The sequence below is a fragment of the Ictalurus furcatus genome, chromosome 29 (genome assembly GCF_023375685.1).
Source record: "Ictalurus furcatus strain D&B chromosome 29, Billie_1.0, whole genome shotgun sequence".
Taxonomy (NCBI): Eukaryota; Metazoa; Chordata; class Actinopteri; order Siluriformes; family Ictaluridae; genus Ictalurus; species Ictalurus furcatus.
The window spans coordinates 2,927,762-2,949,993 of record NC_071283.1 but is presented as its reverse complement, the minus strand read 5'-3'; the positions used below and the strand labels follow the sequence as shown (position 1 = coordinate 2,949,993).

The following is a 22,232-nucleotide window of genomic DNA, read 5'->3' as shown; positions in this document are numbered from 1 at the left end:
TATTTATTTATCTATTCATTCTATTTTTGTGGGGGTTTTTTCTGTTTTTCTTTCATGTTCTTGTTTCATTACATTTTTTTCTTCTGGTTTGTTTTTCTATTCCCATTTCCTCATGTTCTTTCCTTCCTATATTCTTTTCCTCTTTCCACTGCTGAGATATCTAGCTCTCTAGCTATCTATCTCTCTATCTGTCTATCTGTATCTCTCTCTATCTACCTCTATCTATCTCTCTCCCTATCTCTCTTTATCTGTCTATCTCTATCTATCTATCTCTATCTATCTATCTGTCTATCTCTATGTAACTCTCTCTATCTATCTCTCTCTCTATCTGTATATCTCTATCTCTCTATCTATCTGTCTATCTCTATCTCTCTTTCTATCTCTATCTCTCTCTATCTATCTCTCTCTCTCTGTCTCGCTCTCTATCTCTGTCTATTTCTATCTCTTTCTATCTCTCTCTCTCTCTCTCTCTATATATATATATATCCATCTCTCTATCTCTTTCTATCTATCTCTATCTCTTTCTATCTCTATCTATCTCTCTCTATCTCTATTTCTCTCTATCCATCTCTCTCTCTGTCTATTTCTATCTGTCTACCTCTATCTGTCTAGCTCTATCTATCTCTGTCTATCTCGCTCTATCCATCTCTCTTTATCTCTATCTAGTTTTTGTTTCACATTCTTACTTTTTTATTGTCTCTTTCCACTTCACATTTATTTATTTATTTATCTATCTATCTATCTATCTATTCATTCATGCGTTCCATTTCTATTCTTGTGGTTTTTGTTTTTTATTTTCTTCTTATTTTTGTTTTTCTTTTCTTTTCCCATTTCTTGTGTTCAATCTTTCTTTTTTTCATTGCATTTTTTCCCATTTCTCATGTTTTTCTCTTTCCATTTACTTTTCTTTCTTTCTTTCTTTCCATTTTATTTTCCTCTTTCCATTGCTGAGATATCTATCTATCTATCTATCTATCTATCTATCTATCTATCTATTCTTTGGTTCTCATATTTCCTTTTTAATTTTTTCTTTCCATTTATTTATTTATTCATTTGTTCATTGAATTCTTGTGGTTTTTCGTTTTTCTTTCATGTTTATTTATATATTTATATATATATATATATATATATGTGTGTGTGTGTGTGTGTGTGTGTGAGAGAGAGAGTGAAAGGTGTATTGTTGAATTTTAAGAAGCTCTTACACATCTGCAGTCGGGTGTTTTTTGCTGTAACATGGAGGATGGCGCGAGAGTTCCCGCTGTTCGTGCTGCTAGTTAACGATACTCGTAAGTGACATCACAGGATCTGTTTACAACACCGTTACACACACATTCATCTTTAGGTTCTAGTTTCACTGTGATGATGTCCGTGTAGTTAAAATGATCCGTTTATTAATTCCTCTACAGTTTCAGCAGCGAGTTCGGAATCGGGTTCTAGAGCCGAAGTTCCTTCGGCATGGCTTCTCCTCTGAGTCCGGCGAGCAGGTTGTTGGCGGCGAGAGCAGACATGGCGTTCCGAGTAGTGTACGAAGCGCTGGCGATGTGTGGCAGGATCACTGAACACATTAACACACACACAGAGCAAGACTGTGATCACACACCGTGCATGAAACGTTTAGAGGCATCGTGTGAAGCATTACGCAGGTGATTATAGTCTCACACACGCACACACACACACGCTGGAGCTCACCGCAGTTTTTGAGTGTGAAGAGCGGGTGGTTAGTGGGTAAGGGTTCCGGCGTGGTGACGTCCAGTCCAGCTCCAGCGATCAGGCCTGAAGATAGCGCTGCATACAGGTCCTCCTGGTTCACCACACCTCCTCTGTCACACACACACACACACACACACACACAACCACACAGCCTCAATTGCCATATTTCCTCTGGTTTTTATCGACCAAACTGAACTCACATCAGATTTACAAAAGTGTCAACCGCGAGCGTACTTTTGAGAAGTGGAGTGCTTTCCTGTCACGTACCTGCTGGTGTTGATGAAAATGGACGTGTTCTTCATCTTGGCGAAAAGCTCCTTGTTGCAGACGCCCTGAGTCTCCGGAGTCAGAGCACAGCACACCGCCAGGAAATCAGACTGTCTGGCCAACTCGTCCATGGACACTACAAACACACACACGCGCGTCGGTGTCACAAAAATGGGAGTCCCAATTTAAGGACTGGTCTTGATCACTACCTAATTACCCGGATCTGGATCTGTATCAGGTATCAGGACTGACTAAATACAACCTTCTCCCACCATCTTGCTGAATTTCAATCGACGGCGTCAAATTAAACTAAGAACGAAGATCCGAAGACTCTCTTTACCGTACTCCGCCTGGATGGCCTCAGCCAGCTCCGGTCTCGGCGCCACATCCGTGTAGATGAATTTTTTCACCTTAAAAGGCTTGAGACGCTCAGCGATGGCCACTCCTGACACACACACACACACATTACACTCTTTATTAATAAAGCCTGCTAGTATCGCTCGCTGTATCTGCATGCTTTTATGCATTGCTCTGCTGCCACATGATTGGCTCACGCATACTAGCACGAATGAGCATGTGTTCCTATTAAAGTGGCCTGCGAGGGTGTGCTTGAATAAGAGACGACTCACCGATCCTTCCGAGTCCAAGGATGCCGACTGTACTGTTGGCTAACTCGTAACCACACAGCCACAGAGTTCTCCATGTTCCCCAGCCACCACTACACACACACACACACACACACACACACACACACACACACACACGAGCGTCTGAGAAACTGAACGCTGACTAGCACTGGAGACTCATTCCAAAAATGCTAAACAACCATCACCTTACAGAAGGCATCAAACTAGTAAAAGCATTCATGTTGAAGTTGTTACTATACAGATTGACTCTCCTGGGATTGGTCTGTTACTGACTGTGTTCACCTGTCCCGTGTTCGATCCATGACTACTTTACGTATTTATGTTTAAGTTTAAATACATACACTTGGTGTGTTTGTAAAGTCTTACCAACTGTTTAGGGTTCTTGTGTAATCTTGTGTGTGCGTGTGAGAGAGAGAGAGAGTACGTTTTGGCTTCATGCGTAGCCTCGATAAGTCTTCGTGAAGTAGCGAGGAGAAGGGCAACAGTCAGCTCGGCTACCGCGTCAGTCAACACTTCTGGAGTGTATCCTATACGGATTCCCCTAAACACACACACACACAAAAGACAAACACGGCAGCCGTTATACCATCTAATTTTGGATGCTGTCCATGAAGCATGTCTAGAACACGTCTATCGACAACATTATGCATACGAATTAATACAGATATCATCGCCGTCATCCGGTTCATAGAAACGCACACGAACGAACCGACCTTTTCTTCAGCTCGTCCAGTGAAAGATGATCGAACCCGACCGACATGGTGCTGACCACCTTTAGGTTCGGACCTGCACACAACAAAACAAAAAACACGCACACGTTTCAACCGTGCAACCTTTCCGCCCCGTAGAGCGTCGAGATCGGCCGAGAGATTTAGCGTCAGACCTGCGGCGTCCAACAACTCCGCGTCGATCTTCTCGGTGAGGACGCAGAGCAGTCCGGCGCAACCTTTCACCTTTTGCAGCAGCTCCTGTCGTGGAACGGGGTCGTCCGAGTCCCAAAGGTCGACCTGCACTCTGGGAATGAGGAAAGACGGAAGAGGTCGAAATGGCGAGATCGCTCTAGTGATCTATCCTGGAGTATAGTTTAGTGGTTCATACACTCTGGGGAGAGCTTTAAAGCGGTGCTCACCAACCCTCTTCGTTGAGATCTACCTTCCTCGCAGGTTTCATCTCCAACCACAATCGAACGCACCTTTTTTTAGATGATCGAGAACTTCTTAAGTTGGATCATAGAAAGGTCAGGTGGGCACGATTACGGTTGGAGCTAAAGTCTTCAGGAAGGTAGATCTCCAGAAACACGGTCGGTGACCACTGCTTTAAAGGTTCTACGAGGAACCCTAAAAAAGCGTCTTTCTATCTGCATAATAGGATCCTTTTCCGATGCTGAGAACCTTTAAGTACGCAAAGAACCCCCTTTTTTTTTTTTAAAGCGAATTCGTGACATCACTCGGTTCCATTTTGATCCACACCGGCCACATCGGAGACACGTGAGATGTGGGTCAGATCCGAGCTTGACGTCGGTGTTTCGTAACCCGAGGAGACGCCAAAACTCACTGTGCAGATGTGCGCAGGATGTCCAGTCCCTGCGGCGGCACTTTACGGGAGACGTACACACGCGGTAACGTGGCCATGGTACGCCGCGTTCCTCTGAGCCCGAGCGCAAGCCGCCGAACCGCTGCTCTGCTACACCACATCCTGAACGCTCTAAAATACACCGAAACACACGAACCCCCCGCCGCCGGAGTCGCCTTTACACTTTACGCACACGGCGGACTTTGGAACCTGACTGAGATTCAGGGGGAGTGTGTGTTGTTTTTGGACAGGAGCTGACGGAGGGGAGGTGACAGACGCTCAGTGCTTTGGGCCAATATGAGCTGAGGATAGACAACAAAAACAGCTCTCTATCAGATATAAGCCGGGGTCGAGTACAGGGCACATTGTTTCATACCTGTAGAAAGAGACCGGGGAAACATTTGCGACATGTGATCTAGAAAAAAAAAAACCCATTTCTCGTGTGATTATAGAAGTAACGTGATCGCACGCTGAAGGTGCATTTGATCTTGTAAACTGCACCTCAATGTTAATAACAGAAAAACAAAAAACAAGCACACAGAAGATAAATATTATACATCTAACACAACTCGCATCTGGGTTATCAGAGGTGATCATGTGAGGTGAATGTTTGACTGGTCTGACAAACAAGGACACGTAAACACACACACACACACACACACACACACACACACACACACACACACTTATGTCTTACTATCCTTATGAGGACCTTCCATGTTGTGATGTAATAATAATAATAATACAGCTAATTAAGGCTATTTCTACACCTAAATCTAAGCGTGACCTCGGTAATCGGACGGAAACGCTCTGCTTCTTTAAGAGGTTTTTTTTTTAATCAGTTTTATTTTGTTTTCCAGGTGAGGATCAGCCGACTGTCAGATAACCATATTCTTTTCGTTTTTCTTTCTTTCTTCTTTCCTTTATCCAGCCTTTTTTTTTTTTTTTTTTTTTGCATCCAGGGATGCGCTTAACTGTACACTGTCAAAAATAAAGGTAGCAAAGTGCACTCAGCATTTTTACTATGTGTCTTTTACCTGGCAAAGGTGAATGTGGTGTAACAAAAAATAAATAAATAAACAAACAAACAAATAAAAAACCCCAGACAGGATCCTCGGACCTCACTTTGAGAACTATTGCTCAAGTCAATGCCCTCTTTGTGTCTTTCTTTCCTTTTTTTTTAAATTACTCTCTTAATCTAATATTTCCTTTTCTCTTCTCTTCTTTCTTTCCTTTCATCTTTCCTTATTGCTTTCCTTTCCTCATGCCTTATCTTTTTTCTTTCTTTTCCTATTCCCTTCTTTCTTTCCTTTCCTATTCCCTTCTTTCTTTCCTTTCCTTTTCCCATTATCTCTTTCCTTCCTTATTTCCTTTCAGTTGAGTATTTTCCTCAAGAAACACCTTTAATGTTTATTTTTTTGTAGTTTGAATTTTTTTCCTCGCTCCTCCGGGCCAGCAGATGGCGCAGTGACGCGCTTTCAGCTCGTGCCACCGAATGAACGAACCGTAGAAGAAGAAGACGGTTTTTTTTTGGGTCCCTCGCGCACACTGACAGGTAACGTCAACTCATTCTAAACTCGTTTATTTGTTGTTTTGCTTTTTTTTAATCGTCAGTATAAATATTTCCGACTCTCCTCTACTTCCGGTAACAGCTGCAGACAGAGGCAGCTACTCGCTTTCTTAATGAACAACACCCGGGGCTGGTAATGTGTGAACGCTAGCCGGTTAAGCTAACGACGCTCTGAGTAAGCGGCTTTTCATCCCACCTGCATTCTGTTAAACCCCGCCCCTCTGCTCTATGATTGGTTGGTAGGTTATTGGCACCGCGCGTGCACTCAGCTGTCAAATCAGCTGCGTGGGAGCGTAAAGAACGCACCAATCAGAGCGCGAGACTCGGGACTTGTCGCTAAACGGATGGGAAATGAATAAAGCGAAGGATCTAGATATGAGTCAGTTAGCCGTGGCTAGCTCAATGAAGTGAACTGGTGGAAAAAAAAATGTCCTGTCGAAATGTTTTCATATTTAAGTTTAAGCCCAATATAATTAGGAATGTTTACTCACTTTTCCTGGAACTAAAAGTGAGTGGAAATGCTAGCTAGCAAACTAGCTGGAAGAATTATTAATGTGTCCAAACTCAGAAGTGCACACAGTGGGATTTAATTATCGTCTTGTTTCGGGGTGTGACGGTATGACCGGTATCGCCAAAAAAAAAAAAAAATCACGGTGTCATGGTATTAAATCAATTTAAAAACACACAATCCAAAAGGAAACAAGAGTATAAACATCTCTGTGATCTTTCTTTCCAAAGGTATACGGGTGCATCTTAAAAAATTAGAAAATTGTAGTAAAGTTAGTTTTTTCCCCCCAGTAGTTTCATTCAAAAAGTGCAACGTTCGTATATTCTAGATTCATTATACGTCAAGTGAAATATTTTGAGCCTTTTTATTGTTTTAATCTCGATGATTACGGCTTACAGCTCACGGAAATCAAAAATCCAGTATCTCAAAATATTAGAATGAAGAATTTATAATACAGAAATGTCGACCTGATGAAACGTATGGTACTTTATGCGCTGATACTCGGTCGGGGTTTTAATCCTTTTGCTTGAATTACTGCATCGATGCGGCGTGGCATGGAGGCGATCAGCCTGTGGCACTGCTGAGGTGTTCTGGAAGCCCAGGTCGCTTTGAGAGCGGTCTTCAGCTCGTCTGTATTGTCGGGTCTGGTGTCTCTCGTAGATTCTCTACGGGGTTCGGGTCAGACGAGTCGGCTGGACGATCGAGCACAGTAACACCACGGTCAGCAAACCAGTTACTAGAAGTTTTGGCACTGTGGGCAGGTGCAGAGTCCTGCTGGAAAAGGAAATCAGCATCTCCATAAAGCTCGTCAGCAGATGGAAACATGAAGTGCTCTAAAATCTCCTGGTAGACGCTGCATCGACTCTCGACTTGAGAAAACACACTGGACCAACACCAGGAGATGACATGGCAACCCAAATCATCACTGACTGTGGAAACTTCACTCTGGACTTCAAGCAGCTTGGATTCTGTTCCTCTCCACTCTTCCTCCAGACTCTGGGACCTTGATTTCCAAATGAAACGCAACATTTACTTCCATCTTCCCCGTGATTGTAGTTGTGTACTGATCCAGACTGAGCGATTAAAGCCTCAGGAAACCTTCGCAGGTGTTTTGAGTTAATTATCTGATTAGAGTCGTCTCAGGTCGACATTTCTATATTATAAATTCTTTATTTGAATACTTTTGAGATACTGGATTTTTGATTGCCATGAGTTGTAAGTCCTAATCATCGAGATTAAAACAAACGAAAGTATGGAAGCTTGAAATATTTCACTTTATGTGTAACGAATCTATAATATATGAAAGTTCCACTTTTTGAATTAAATTACGGGGAAAAAATGAACAGGATACACCTGTGTATATTGCAAGTGGTATCACATGCGGTAATCTAATCATATTTATATTTTTTTCGTATCACAGCCTGACTAGAGTCCGTAGCAAGAAGACGACGCCCCCTCTCCCCCCATCCAACATGGCTGACCCAATGGAGATAGACGACTCGTTGTACAGGTGAGAATTGAAATCTGCTGTTACAGGAAAATAACCAGTGACAACGTTGCGTGAATGTCTGCTGATTTGTGTTCTCTCTGTGTGTGTGTGTGTGTGTGTAGTCGGCAGCGGTATGTCCTGGGAGACAGTGCCATGCAACAGATGGCTCAGTCCTCTGTATTCTTGAGTGGAATGGGGGCTCTGGGTGTGGAAGTAGGTGAGTAAACTCGTTAGATCTATACGGAGGTCTCTTCTACTACAACTTTCCTAGAGACTAAACAAAAGTATTTGCCCCCTTGCAGCTAAGAATATCGTCCTTGCTGGAGTGAAGGTAAGAGAGATCTTCGTAGTTCATGGGGCTTAAAATGGCTGCTGAGTGTGCAGTGTTTTACAAAACTGTGTGTGTGTGTGTGCGCAGACAGTCACGTTGCATGACAGTAAGCAGTGCGATGTCTGGGACCTCGGCACTAACTTCTTTATCCGAGAGGAGGACGTTCAGAGCCGGAAGAAAAGGTTTAAGCATTTCGCACACTGACGTTAGGATGCGCCGTCGTGATTATTAGAGTAGAAACACGTCTACAATACAGTTTCACCTCTCTCCCTCTCTCTCTCTCTCTCTCTCTCTCTCTCTGTCTGTCTCTTGTCCTGTTGCCTCTCTCAGGGTGGAGGCTGTGCATTCCCGGGTGGCCGAGTTAAACCCATATGTTCAGGTCAGCATTTCGAGCGTGGCCCTGAACGACACCACTGATCTCAGCTTTCTGCTTAAGTACCAGGTTTGTCTCGGCTCACACACACAAATAAATAATCATGATATATATATATATATATATATAATGTGTACATAATGGGTGTGTGTGTGTGTGTGTGTGTGTTTTCCGTCCGCAGTGCGTCGTGCTAACGGAGACGAGCCTGCGCTTGCAGAAGAGGATCAACTGTTTCTGTCGCTCTCAACAGCCTCCAATTAAGGTACGGAAACAATCCATTAAAACCCACAGACGGGGGACGCGATTTGTCCGAACTGCGAGTACATGATGATAGAGGGCGAAACTGATAGGATACCTGTCATTGCGTTTCCTGTTAGTTTATCAGCTGTGACGTGCTGGGGATCTGCTCGCGAGTGTTCTGCGATTTCGGCGAGAGTTTCGAGGTGTCAGACCCGACGGGGGAGGAGCCTAAAGAGCTTTTCATTCAGAACGTCAGCCAGGTATTACCCAAAAGCTGTCGGAGCCAAACTTTTAGAATTGGACTTGTTTTTTTTTTTGTTTGTTTGTTTGTTTGTTTTTTTTTTATAAATCAAAGCCACTCTTTCTTCTTGTGAATCGCTTTTACTCGGCGATGACAGTGTTCTGTAACCTGCGCCATTTTGTGACTCGTCTCGTGTGCTTTGCCGCCCGATCCAGGAGAACCCCGGCGTGGTGACGTGCATGGACAGCCGCGCCCACGGCCTTCAGACGGGACAGAGCGTGCGTTTCCGAGAGATCAACGGCATGACCGAGCTCAACGGCACTACGCACCAAATTACAGGTACACACACACACACAATTTAAACTCCGTTATCAATTCGTAGTGAAATGTATAGTTTGTTTAATTCATCGACTGAGTGTAAAATTACCTAATGGTATATTCCAGTTTAGTTTTTGTCCTGTTAGTGTTTCCTTATTGTCCTTTTATCTTATATTCCAGAAGTACCTCCTCACAATAATAACACAACCAAGTTACACTTATGCTACTAAATGCAGAAAAAATGATGATGTCACACCACCTGCTAGAGGGCAAAATAATGTATTCTTATAATGTGGAATAGCAGGATGTGGATGGGTTTAATTGTATGTGTGTGTGTGTGTGTGTGTGTGTGTAGTTATCTCTCCGTACAGTTTTGCGATCAGCGATACGTCGTCCTTCCAGCCGTATCTCCACGGTGGAATCTTTCGAACCGTCAAGACGCCCAAAACCTACAGCTTCGTACGTGATATCCTGATCGATTTATTTATCGGGTTGATGATGATGATGATGATGATGTCCTGCCTCAGCTGTCGTTCTTCTGACAAACGATCTCGGTTTTGTTTAAATGCGTGGTGTGTGTGTGTGTGTGTAGGAGACGATGGAACAGCAGTTACACGACCCACAGCTTCTTATTCCAGACTTGAGCAAACCCGAGGTATAAAACGACGTTTACTACGTCTAGCGTCTTTCCGAGGCGCCGTTGCTGCTTTACAAAAATACATAATAGCGAAAGTATGTAGTTGTTTCATCACGGTGCTGTGGAACTGTGTTTCCCATCAGGCACCGCTGCAGATCCACGCCACCATGATAGCTCTGGACGTCTTCCAGGAACAACACAACAGACTGCCGAATATAGGGTAATGTTCGTTCATTCATTCATTCATTCATTTATTTATTTATTTTCCCACCTTCTCCGTTTCATTCCGTATCGTGTTGCCGCTCCTTGTAGCTGTTTGCAGGATTCGGATCTCCTGCTGAAGATCACCGAGGAGGTCAACGAGACGCTCAAGAACAAAGTGAGCTCCCATTCGTCTCCCATCCCCACCGACACCCCCCCGTAGAAGTTTTCCTTATCGACTGTAATAATAACTGTACGTTTGCATCTGTACGTGGCCAGGTGAACGTGAACCCGTCCTTAGTGAGGTGCGTGTCGCGTTGCGCGAGAGGCTGCCTCTCTCCCCTAGCAGCTGCCGTGGGAGGCATCGCCAGTCAAGAAGTGCTGAAGGCTCTTACCGGAAAGTTCACGCCGCTTCAACAGTGGGTAGGTCAAAGGTCAAGGCGCCTAGACGCCGCCGTGTTATGCGAGAGAATTCGTTTATTTTTATTTGTTTGTTCTCTGTGTGTAGTTTTATCTGGATGCGTTAGAGGTGGTCCAACCCCTCCAGTCTCTTCCTGTAGAGGAGTTTGCACCTCGGTGAGTTAATATCAACCTCCTGAACACATACATGTACAGTATGGCAGTGAAGGTATTCGGCTTCTTCCTTCTTTTTCCACTTAGGTGCTAGTTGGTAGAGACTTCAAGGGGGCACAAACGTATCCAGACACTAAATGAACGTATTTGATGATGTCTGTAACATAGCAGCAGCAAGATGTGCTGTATATATACATGTTATACATATAGGTGTAGAATTAGACTGGGGCATGAATTAATGTACTTTTGTTTCCATTAAAAAGTTAGAAACCCGTGAACGAATGTATTCCGGGTCCAATCACACTCAGAGTTGTTATATAACTTTATAAGGGCATGTGCATTCTTTCCTTACGCTTACAAACATGCTGATTTGTGTTTCTGCGTGTCTGCAGGGGAGATCGATACGATGCTTTGAGGGCCTGTATCGGCGAGTCCTTTTGTCTGGAGTTACACAAGCTTCGAGTCTTCATGGTGAGCATTATTAACACGCACCCGAAGGCATTCACATGAGTTTCCTCTGTGTCAGGATACGAGCTGGATTACTGGACCAGGTTCATTTTTGTGCCTGTATGAATACACCAGCTGAGAACTGTTATTATTAGAGAAGGTGCTGACTGTGCAGAGCTAGTTACATCCGTGTGTATCATTGTTTTTGTTTTGTTACCCCCTGCAGGTGGGGTGTGGTGCTATAGGATGTGAGATGCTGAAGAATTTTGCACTGCTCGGGGTGGGGTTGGCCAGATGCTCAGGGGAGGTAGGGTCAAAGGTCGAAGCGTGGAGCGGATGCGCGAAACATTCAGTGAAGCTTGTGTCGATGACGTGTCGTTAATGAGTTGTTCCTGTGTGTGGTTTGTCATAAGATTTTCATCACTGATCCAGATCTTATAGAGAAGTCCAACCTCAACCGCCAATTTCTCTTCAGACCTCATCATATACAGGTACGTCAGTCATTCATTCATTCAGTCGTTCATTCAGTCGTTCATTCATTCAGTCATTCATTCGTTCAGACAGTCATTCAGTCAGTTGTTCATTCAGTTGTTCATTCATTCAGTCATTCATTCGTTCAGACAGTCGTTCAGACAGTCATTCAGTCAGTTGTTCATTCAGTTGTTCATTCATTCAGTTATTCATTGTCAGTTAGTCGTTCATTCAGTCGTTCATTCATTGTCATTCAGCCATTCATTCATTCAGTCATAAAATACTTTTAATTTTAAATTCATTCATTCATTTCCTTTGAAGTTTATTTCTCATTTCTGAATCAAGTGTAAATTTTCATTCATTTCTTTATTTTGAAATAAAATTTCCATTTTAGTTCTTCATTCTTAAGATGATTTTTCATTCATTTTTTATTATATTCCATTTATATTTCTATCATACTTTACTGTAATATATTCTAGTATTGTATTTTGTTTGTTTATTTTTTATTTGCTTCATTTAAGCTTTTCATTCGTTCATTTGCTTCTGTTTATTTTTGTCCATTCATTCATTAGTGTTTTTTTATTCTTATTCTCGTTCATTTTTAAGTTTTTCTTTAAAAAAAAAAAAAAAAATTTTGTTCCTTTTAATTTGTATTATACTTATCGCAATTTGCCAATTTTTTTTTTTTTTTTTTTTACATGATTTAATCGATCAACCTGCCTTACTTATCTCCTAATCTCCCTACCTGCTTGTGCCTTTCTCTGCGTAGAAGCCAAAAAGCATCACGGCAGCTGCAGTCACGTTAGAGATTAATCCCGAGCTCCACATAGACGCTAACCTGCACAAGGTGTGTCCCGCCACGGAGGAGACATTCAGCGACACTTTCTATTCACGTGTCAGTCTGGTCATCACTGCGCTGGACAACGTGGAGGCTCGGAGATACGTGGACAGGTAAGAGACCCGATTATTTTATAATCCTATGAAACGGCGTTAAAAGCCACCGTCGAGTGGTGAATATTAGGATGTGAATCATGTTAAAGTGTTTAGAGCGTAGGAAAGCAGCGGTGGAACTGCGTGTCACTTTGTGCCTTCACAGTCGGAGCGTGTCCAATCAGAAAGCGTTACTCGACTCTGGGACCATGGGGACGAAAGGTCACACCGAGGTCATCGTGCCAAACCTGACCGAGTCCTATAACAGCCATGTAAGTGTGTGTGTTTGTGTGTGTGTGTAGGTTGTGTGAATTGAGTGTATATTTGTGTTTGAAAGCTGAGTGAGTTTTATTTGTGTAGAGAGATCCACCAGAGGAGGAGATACCATTCTGCACTCTAAAGTCTTTTCCTGCTGTGATCGAGCACACCATACAGTGGGCCAGGGACAAGGTCAGACACACACACACACACACAGATACTATATTTAACAGGGTTCTATGATTACATTCTTATTTCGACTCACTTCTGCCTCCAAGTTTAGAAATGTATTTTTATATATAGATATATATATACACACACAGGATCGGTTTTTTAAATGTAAATATGTAATATTAAACCATTACTATTTTAAAATGATGTACAGGAAGCATAGAGGAAGTGAAAAATGAATAAATCAACATAACGATCAACAGAGTTTCTAATTAGGTAGCTTGTGTTAACTTTTATTAAAATACATACTCCATCTTTTTAACCTTTTACTCACACAAACTAAACACCGCTGTAGCAGACGTGCGTTCTGAGCCGAGTTCTCATTTTGATTCGGTTCCCGTTTAGTTCGAAAGCTCCTTCTCTCACAAGCCCTCCATGTTCAACATGTTCTGGCAGACCCACGTGTCGGCTACAGATGTGTTGCAGGTAAGGGAGAAACGAAACGTCTTGCTTGACTCGTCATCTTATTGTTTCCGCTGTTTCTCAATGCGTGTGGATGTTTGCGTATCCATGTGGCGCGCTTTGTTTTGTAGAGGATGAAAGCCGGGGAGAGCCTGGACGGAGCGTTCCAAGTCATTAAGGTGTTGAGCCGCCGCCCCACACGCTGGGAGCACTGCCTGGCCCTCGCTCGCCTCAAATTTGACAAATACTTCAAGAGGAAGGTACGGTTACAGTAACACTCCACTAAAACGACACTCTTTATGGTATCTCGAGAGCAGACGCTCACGTCAGGTTCCGCTACCGGAAGGATATGACGGAAATCTGAGAGCTGCGTGGATTTCACGCAGAAATCAGACACCTCAGACACGCCCCCTCAAGTTGAACCAACTGGGTTGCCAGAGTCGCATTTTTTTTGTTTGTTTTTTTAAATCCAATTCAGGTTATCTTGGAAAAGACTTGGTTTGTGGATAGATTCAGGGTTTGTTTTTTGACTAGATCTTTTGACCAGAGAGTTAATACCATATTGTGTTTATTACAGTGTTAATAACGTGCACTTGTTCTTTTCTTTTTCTTCTCCTTTCTCTCAGGCACTACAACTACTGCACTCGTTTCCACTGGATACACGACTGAAAGACGGCAGTAAGTCTCTCTCACGCATCCCGGGATGTGCTTAGAGCCAGCAACGTATGGAGGACCAAACATGCAGAAATCAAATATAAATAGCTAGAGAAATAAATAAATGCTGTAATAGGAAAAAAAAAAAAGGAATAAATGACTCGATAAAACAAGTGTAATTAATTTTTAATTAAATTTAATCCTAAATTTATTTTTGTACTACTTTTTTTCCTTCGGTTATTATTTTCTCTATTTATTTTTATTCTTTTTAACTTTTATTTATTTATTCGTTTATTTATTTTTTGCATTAATTTTTCTATTTATTTATACGTACATTTTATTTCTTCTTTTCTTTTTCCGTGTGCAACATGCAAATGAGGGGGAAGTCCTTGCGTAGCTCCAGTGCTTGAGAGCTTTATTTATTTTCCTATTATTACATTTACTTATCTATCTATCTATCTATCTATTTATTTATCATTTTCTGCAGGTTTGGTCCTCCATATCAATGAGACACGACCGACTAAAATGTCTAGTCTCTTTCCAAAGCGATTGATTGGTTTTTGTTGAAGGTTTTTTGTTATTGCCCCCCCCCCCCAGGTCTGTTCTGGCAGTCTCCCAAACGACCTCCATCCCCTATCGAGTTTGATCTCAAAGACCAGCTGTGAGTGAAAGCTGATCTATATTCCAAGATTTAACGAAAGAAGAAAACATATGATCTGTTTTATTCATATCTATAATCTTATCTCCGTTAGGCACTTTGGTTTCGTGGTCAGCGCGGCTCGGCTGTTCGCGGGAATCTACAACATCCCGTGTTCCGAAAAGGTTTTCCCATTTATTTATTTTTTTCCTTTCTTCAACATTTACATGTAACATTTTTACGTCGTATCCGGTGTGGTCAATCCTGGTGACTATTTCGGCCTCTATCTGTTTTGACGACAGAACCTCAGTTACGAGGCCGTGGCAAGCGTTTTGGCTGAAGTTGAGATTCCGGAGTACAAGCCGGCAGAGAAGGTAGCCACTCGTGTCTCATACGATATTAATAAAGCTTCTGAATCCATCCGTTAGATCAGTTTATTGGCTTCTCAGGATGACATGACGTCTGGAAGAAAAACGTTGAAACAACCATCCCCCCCACCCCCAGATTTTAGTTAAAGTTTAGTTTAGTTTGCGGCCCCCTCATGGTCACGTGACCGTGTGTGTGACGCAAACACCCTGGCTCATGGGGGGGGGGGGGGGGAACTGCTGTAGACTTGCTCAGCTTTCTTTGTTATTTTCACAATGAAACACTATCCAAATAGTTATTATTAATTCTATAAGACTAACATACAATATGAGTATAGATTCGGTATGTGTGTAGTGACGCATATATATTGTGTGTGTGTGTTTGTTAGCATATAGAGACCGACGAAACAGTTAAGAAGCCTGAACAGATCAAGCTGACCGTGAGCAGCGAGGAGGAAAGGGAAGCCATATCACAACTGGAGGAGGCCATCACATCTGGTTTTACACCAGGTACACACACACACACACATATCACACAAAAAGCTTTAAACATCACGACACACAATGAATCGTACATCAGCTGCTTAACACGCCAGTGAATCTAGTGATATAGCGCATCCTCGCGTATTATGTCCTCATGTCAGCCATTTTGCCTCGTCTGCAGAGCGCGTGCGTATGACGCCGTTGCTTTTCGAGAAAGACGACGACGCGAACGGTCACATGGATTTCGTGGAGTCGGCGTCAGCCCTGAGAGCACACATGTACTCGATTGAAGCCGCCGATCGCCTCCAGACCAAACGCATCGCCGGCAAAATCATCCCCGCTATCGCCACGGCTACCGCCGCCGTCGCCGGCTTGGTAAGAGGTTCCACTCCCCGTCGCCGTTAAACCACTTGTTCATGCAGAGGTTTAACGAAAAATAAATGACTCAAATATGGTGCACCAAATATCCAGTCAGTCGAGACGTGTTTTCATTTATTTATTTATTTATTTATTTATTTTTGAATCTTTAATACCTGCAGGTGGCGTTGGAGCTGATTAAAGTCACGGGTGGCTATGGCTTCGAGTCATTTAAGAACTGCTTCTTCAACCTGGCCATCCCTGTCATGGTCCTAACGGAGACGGCTCGGGTCAAAAGGACGCAGATCAGGTAGCAGAGAGACAGAGATGCGTACAGAACACTTTGTAACATCTGTTCTGTAGAAGGTATTCCTCCTATTCCTCCATTCATTCGTTCTCTGTCTTTGTCAGAGACGACATCTTCTTCTCCATCTGGGATCGCTGGTCCGTTGTAGGACATGAAGACTTCACCCTGTCCGACTTCATCAGCGCTGTCAGGGTGAGTCGCATCACAGAACCACGTCTTCTCTCGCACGATGATATTAACCCGTCTGTCAGCTAACGTATGCAGAAGAGGGTAGATAGCACGTTCCAGCGAGAATGTTACGCTGCCCTGTGATGCCGTTAGATAAGATGCGGTCGGCGGTAGGAAGCAAGTGTTAGCATTTACCTTGCTGGAAATAGGAACTAGGCAGGTGATCAAATTAGGTGCCTTCGCTTCAGATGACCCGAATCGTCTCCGGATGGAAATCACTGCACTCTACAATAAAGCGCTTTTGGCTGTCCGGAATGATCCGGTGGACCTACGGCGCTGTTCGGTGTTGTGGTGTTTTAATCAAGTTGTGTTTTGTTGTCAGGAAAAGTACGGTATTGAGCCCACTATGGTGGTTCATGGAGTGAAGATGCTCTACGTACCCATCATGCCCGGACACAGCAAGAGACTCAAACTGGCGTAAGACACCAACACCTTACAGGCACTGTGTTTCAACATGGAATGTCACAGTTCTCAACTCTCTTTCTGTCTGTCTGTCTGTCTGTCTGTCTCTCTCTCTCTCTCTCACACTGTCTCTCTCTCTCTCTCTCTCTCTCTCACTCTCTCTCTCTCTCTCTCTCTCCCTCCCTCTCTCTCTCTCTGTCCGTCTGTCTGTCTGTCTCTCTCTCTCTCTGTCTGTCTATCTGTCTGTCTCTCTCTCTCTCTGTCTGTCTATCTGTCTCTCTCTGTCTCCCTCTCTCTGTGTGTGTGTCTCTATCTGTCTCTCTCTCTCTCTGTCTCCCTCTCTCTGTGTGTCTCTCTCTCTCTCTCTCTCTCTCTCTCTCTCTCTCTCTGTGTGTGTGTGTGTGTGTGTGTGTGTGTATAGTATGCAGAAGTTGATCAAGCCTTCGGCAGAGAGGAAGTACGTCGACCTCACTGTGTCCTTTGCACCAGAAACGGATGGGGACGAGGATCTGCCCGGCCCTCCTGTCCGCTATCACTTTAGACACGAGAGTGGCGAGAAGGCCTGACACACACACACACTCACTCACACACACACACTGATATTACACCCTCCCTTACCTTCCCCCGTGGACCACTAGTGGAGTAGCACTTGATGAATCTGTACATAGTAAAACGTTTTTTTTTTTTTGTTTGTTTGTTTGTTTTCTACGGGTTCGTAATTTTATTGCATAACTACGTCTGTGCCGATGCCTTAAGAAATATCGTGCGTCCATTATGATGATGATGATGATGATGATGGCGGTGATTATTATATATAGTTGATCTCGCGGTCGAAGGAAAACAGTGTTTACACTCCTAACTTAAGGCTTGATTATTAAGGCTGTTGTTTTATTAGCGCAGACACAGGGGGAGGGGAAAGCTGAAAGAACCGATCGCTTCCTAACGCAGATCGCCCGCGACGTTCCCCGTTCGTCCCGGATCAAGACCCGAGGACGCCGACCCGCTCGACTGACACGCAGACTTAAACGGCTCTATTTATTTCCACGTCCCCTGCGCTTAGCGTTTCCTCGAGACCGACACCGGACGAACGTCGACGTAGTAGTTATCTGAAACGAGTAAATAAATCTAATAATTTGCCGCCTGTCCCCGCGGCGCTCCGAGCGGGTGTGTATCGGGAGAAGTCAGTTTCGCTTATCAGACATTAAGCTCGGACACTTGCACCGAATTTTATCGCGTAGCACGCGGAAAGCGAAGAAGAAAGCGAGATTTTCGTTTGCTTCCTTTAACGTGGACGACCCGACGTTCCTTTGCGCAGAAACTCGTAACCGCGATGTCCTCCGTATCTCCGTGACTAAAACGATGTCAAACATTTCACAGCTAAAAAAAACAAAACAAAAAAAAAACAGCTTGTTAAAAGAAGTACGATATTACACAACATGACTGTGACTGGAGTATACAGCTGAAGGTCCAATCAAAAATAAACTTTTCAACCATGATGGCTGAAGTTTGTTTGTTTGTTTGTTTCAGATCTTTAATTCTTGGGTTAATCAAGTTCAGAAGAGCAATAAATAACAAGAGATGCCTGCAGAGTAAATTTATTGAGATGTATGTGATGGAGTCTGTTACTGTGTAGTATATTAAACATTAGTGGGTTCACAATGCTATAATAATAGTAAATAATACTAATGTATAGAAAAAAGACAAAGGGCGATTTATTTCAGTGGTCACATGACACGAACGGCCCGGAGGTTTAAGATGCCGTTCACGTAGGATTCTTCGCTGGACAGTTCTCAAGTGCTTTTCTGCTCGACACGTTTGTAAAGAGCGATTGCTTGAGTTACCGTCGACTCGAGCCCTGCTCTGATCCCTCCTTTCACAGCCCTGGTCGCCTTGGTAACAAGCCGCCCATATTCACACAGCTGTTGTAGACATCTGTAAAGCCAATGAATTTAATGTCAAACTTGACCTATAGACGTTGTTCCACATGTGTACAGTGTTTCATCACATGCTCCAGAGCTTTACTGTAACACAGGATGTTCCCCAGCAGGGGGCAGCACAGGGTTTGGTGACTTTAATCAGGCCTTCAGAATGAAGGAAGTCTTGAATTTCTCCCCGCTTTTTTTTTTTTTTTTTTTACATTTATTTACATTTTCACCCAGATGTTGCTATTGTGTGGCTCCAAGCAGTGGGTGTTTACTACAGGAACAGTATTTCTGCGTGTAAAGAACACAGATCTCTTCTGTCTATTCAGTGAACCGATCTCGCTTCGATCTACTGCGACTCGTTATAAGTTTCCCCCTCTCCATTTTCCTTTTCCTCCACTTTTTTGTTTTTACCCATTTTTTTGGTATTTATCTTTGTTCTCATATTTCTTTCTTTCTGCTTTCCCCCTTTCTTTGCTTCACTACTTTTCTTTCTTTCAAATGACATTTCTTTTTTTAACCCCTTTCTTTCTATTCTTTTTTTTTTCTTTTTCTTTCTTTCTTTCAAATTACATTTCTTTATATTATCCCCTTTCTTTCTTTCTTTCTTTCTGTCCTTTTCTTTATTTCTTTATTTCTGTCATTTTCCTTCTTTTCTTTCAAATTACATTTCTTTATTTTATCCTCTTTCTTTCTTTCTGTCCTTTTCTTTCTTTCTTTCTGTCCTTTTCTTTCTTTCTTTATTTCTGTCATTTTCTTTCTTTTCTTTCAAATTACATTTCTTTATATTATCCCCTTTCTTTCTTTCTTTCTGTCCTTTTCTTTATTTCTGTCATTTTCTTTCTTTTCTTTCAAATTACATTTCTTTATATTATCCCCTTTCTTTCTTTCTGTCCTTTTCTTTCTTTCTGTCCTTTTCTTTCTTTATTTCTGTCATTTTCTTTCTTTTCTTTCAAATTACATTTCTTTATTTTATCCCCTTTGTTTTTTCTTTCTTTCAAATTACATTTCTTTATATTATCCCATTTCTTTTTTTTTCTTTGTCCTTTTCCTTCTTTCTGTTCTTTTCTTGCTTTCTTTTCTTTCAAATGACTACATTTCTTTATTTTAACCCCTTTCTGTTTTTTCTTTCTGTCAAATTACATTTCTTTATATTATCCCCTTTCTTTCTTTTTCTTTGTCCTTTTCTTTCTTTCTGTTCTTTCTTTCTTTCTTTCTTTCAAATTACATTTCTTTATATTATCCCCTTTCTTTCTTTCTTTCTACCCCTTTCTCTCTCTCTTTCTTTCTTTCTTTCTTTCTTTCTTTCTGCCTTTCTTCATTTTGGTTTCTTCCTCCCTCCCTTACTTATTTTTTATTTATTTTTTTATTTACCCCTTTTCTTTCTTTCTTTCTTTCTTTCTTTCTTTTTTACCTGACTGTATACGGGTGACCGTTACCTTCTGTGTTCGTGTGGTTAAATAGGTTTAGCGCATAAATAAGATCAGATATTGTTAGAATCAGAAATAACGTCATGTAGCCTAATTTTTCTAATAAAACATCGATCTGTCACGGAAAGTCTTAGTCTGACCTGCAGTGTAAACAAAACATTTCTATGGATTTGTTCAAATGAACCGTTTATTGCTTCAGAACGTTTGTATTGATTATACTGTTAGCAGCTGAATGCAGCATCGATTACACTGTACGACCCGGCCTTCATCACAAAACGCCTTCAATGATTCGTTTCCTGTAGCATCAGCGCCCCGGGTGACGGGCCTTACATATTCAACAACACCGTACATACGTACGTGCAGCTGCAATCAAAATGATCCGACCCCCGGTGCAAATCAGGTTTATCGTCAAAATGTACAGACTACTGTTTTGCATATTCGTGCTGTTGTGAGGGATTCTATTCGGGGGGCGTGAATAATTTTGAAACTGGAGAAACCATTATAAGTCGCATTTTCAGTTGAATTTGGGGAAACCACGTGAAGCGTCCGTCGTGTCGAACTATTTCAACCGCTTTTGTTTGATTTGTTCATCGCAAACAGCTGAAAGTCTGAATTTTGACAATAAACCTGATTTGCACTGGGGGTCGAATCATTGTGATTGCAGCTGTACGCGTGTACATGTGAATACCGATGACGTCTTTTCTTTTTTGGACTGAAAGACACGCCCACTCCGAGCTGCTCCAAAAACCGTTTCCGAATATGGACATGTTCCGGAGCCTGCAGTTTTAGTTTGTGGAAGCAGCTCTTTTGTGTTTATGTCTGTGTTTGTGTGTTACGGTAGAGAATATAGTACATGTAGTACTGCGTGTATTACGTGAGTGTGTTACAGGAAGTCGGTCGTCTCTGCGGATGCTGGTGAAGGCTGTGCTACCAGACAAACCTGCTGCTCCAACTTCTGTTCCGAGAGAGAGAACACGGGGTCAGATTAGGATGAAGGTCGAAGCGATAACAAGTAAAGTGTTAAGTTCTGACACTGGAATAATTAGCTGTTGGTTGTTGGACACAATACTAACTGAATTTACAACAAATGAACCAGTTCAGTTGCTTACATGTGCTCGATTCTTAACCCTGTGTATCGTTACCTGGATGATCAGTGACTGTGTTTACGTTTTGTGACCGTTCTTCACGAGTCCCTTGTCTGTCTTCAGAAAAATCCTCCAGGTCCTGCACATTCTTTACTTTTCCAGCACCTGCATATTTGAGCCCTTTTCCAACAGCGGCTGTATGACGTTCAGATCCATCTTTTCACCCTGAGGACGACCGAGGGACTCGTACAGGACTATTACAAAAGGTCCAAACGTTCACTGATGCTCAAGAAGGCAACACAATACATTAACAGCCAGGGGGGTGTAAACTTTTGAACATTATGATTTTGTTTAAAGAGCTTGTCCCCCCCCCCCCCCATTTAGTACCGCCCTTCAGAAGCTACATAAGATATTTACATGTTTGCCAGAAGACAAACGTAATCACAATTTACACCGATCGTCCTGTTCAAAAGTTTACACACCCCCTGGCTTCATGTTTGTGGACACAGGGAGAGGCAAGTCTACAGAACGAGGGTTTACAAAGTATACGCTCAGTTCAATTGTAACAAATCAGGTGCTAGATTCCTTTTTTATTTTTTTAATGTAAAAATATATGCTGCTGTTCCGGTTTTAATATATAAACAGCTTCCACAACAGCGTCAAAAGATTGGGAGGTCCTGAAGTGATCACGCTGGATGGAAATGAGAAGAATCCTGAAGGGTGTTCATGTTAGTGTTCCTCTTGATGCCACGAGGTAGGAAAGAGTCGTGAAAAGTATAAAGTCTATAAAATAATACTAATGCAACAGTGCAGGAATTCAATTAAGCCCTCAGTGTGAGCTGAACTTAGCCTGTGGCAGTCTGGGGGTCAGGGGTCACACACACACACACACACACACACACACAAACACAAAGACCTAGTCCTGACCCCCAGCTGTAAAAAAGAG

At 42.6% G+C, this 22,232-nt stretch overlaps 2 protein-coding genes across 3 annotated transcripts; one reads left to right on the top strand and one right to left on the bottom strand.

The window, feature by feature from the left end:
* Window positions 1–31: 31 nt before the first annotated feature.
* Window positions 32–4,371, bottom strand: grhprb (glyoxylate reductase/hydroxypyruvate reductase b). Its single transcript, XM_053619674.1, has 9 exons — window positions 4,179–4,371; window positions 3,508–3,638; window positions 3,338–3,410; window positions 3,049–3,165; window positions 2,607–2,695; window positions 2,318–2,422; window positions 1,978–2,113; window positions 1,690–1,820; window positions 32–1,555 (listed from the first exon to the last, which is right to left on the bottom strand). The coding sequence occupies exons 1-9, from the start codon at window positions 4,316–4,318 to the stop codon at window positions 1,434–1,436; spliced, it is 1,044 nt and encodes a 347-aa protein (XP_053475649.1). The 5' UTR covers window positions 4,319–4,371; the 3' UTR covers window positions 32–1,433.
* uba6 (ubiquitin like modifier activating enzyme 6) lies at window positions 1,507–22,189 on the top strand. 2 transcript variants are annotated; one of them, XM_053619671.1, is made up of 35 exons: window positions 1,507–1,643; window positions 5,621–5,751; window positions 7,695–7,784; window positions 7,886–7,980; window positions 8,066–8,094; window positions 8,182–8,276; window positions 8,425–8,536; window positions 8,649–8,729; window positions 8,845–8,967; window positions 9,164–9,287; window positions 9,622–9,725; window positions 9,859–9,921; window positions 10,047–10,123; window positions 10,216–10,282; window positions 10,384–10,527; window positions 10,613–10,680; window positions 11,070–11,148; window positions 11,351–11,431; window positions 11,538–11,615; window positions 12,365–12,546; window positions 12,692–12,797; window positions 12,886–12,975; window positions 13,360–13,440; window positions 13,548–13,676; window positions 14,043–14,094; window positions 14,668–14,731; window positions 14,823–14,892; window positions 15,010–15,081; window positions 15,462–15,582; window positions 15,737–15,930; window positions 16,095–16,222; window positions 16,324–16,411; window positions 16,770–16,864; window positions 17,271–21,213; window positions 21,932–22,189. In XM_053619671.1, the coding sequence occupies exons 3-34, from the start codon at window positions 7,747–7,749 to the stop codon at window positions 17,413–17,415; spliced, it is 3,075 nt and encodes a 1,024-aa protein (XP_053475646.1). In that variant the 5' UTR covers window positions 1,507–1,643; window positions 5,621–5,751; window positions 7,695–7,746; the 3' UTR covers window positions 17,416–21,213; window positions 21,932–22,189. The 2 variants fall into 2 exon arrangements, with proteins under 2 accessions (XP_053475646.1, XP_053475647.1); XM_053619672.1 differs by lacking the exons at window positions 15,010–15,081; window positions 21,932–22,189 and having other exon boundaries at window positions 17,271–18,345.
* Window positions 22,190–22,232: the final 43 nt, after the last annotated feature.

Coding starts and splice junctions, on each gene's coding strand:
- grhprb (XM_053619674.1), bottom strand. CDS start 4,318: ATGTGGTGTAGCAGAGCAGCGGTTCGGCGGCTTGCGCTCGGGCTCAGA. Junction 2,696..3,048: donor GCTACGCATGAAGCCAAAAC/GTACTCTCTCTC, acceptor GTGTGTGTGTAG/TGGTGGCTGGGGAACATGGA. Junction 2,114..2,317: donor GGCCATCCAGGCGGAGTACG/GTAAAGAGAGTC, acceptor GTGTGTTTGTAG/TGTCCATGGACGAGTTGGCC.
- uba6 (XM_053619671.1), top strand. CDS start 7,747: ATGGCTGACCCAATGGAGATAGACGACTCGTTGTACAG. Junction 11,149..11,350: donor ACAAGCTTCGAGTCTTCATG/GTGAGCATTATT, acceptor TACCCCCTGCAG/GTGGGGTGTGGTGCTATAGG. Junction 16,865..17,270: donor AGCAAGAGACTCAAACTGGC/GTAAGACACCAA, acceptor GTGTGTGTATAG/TATGCAGAAGTTGATCAAGC.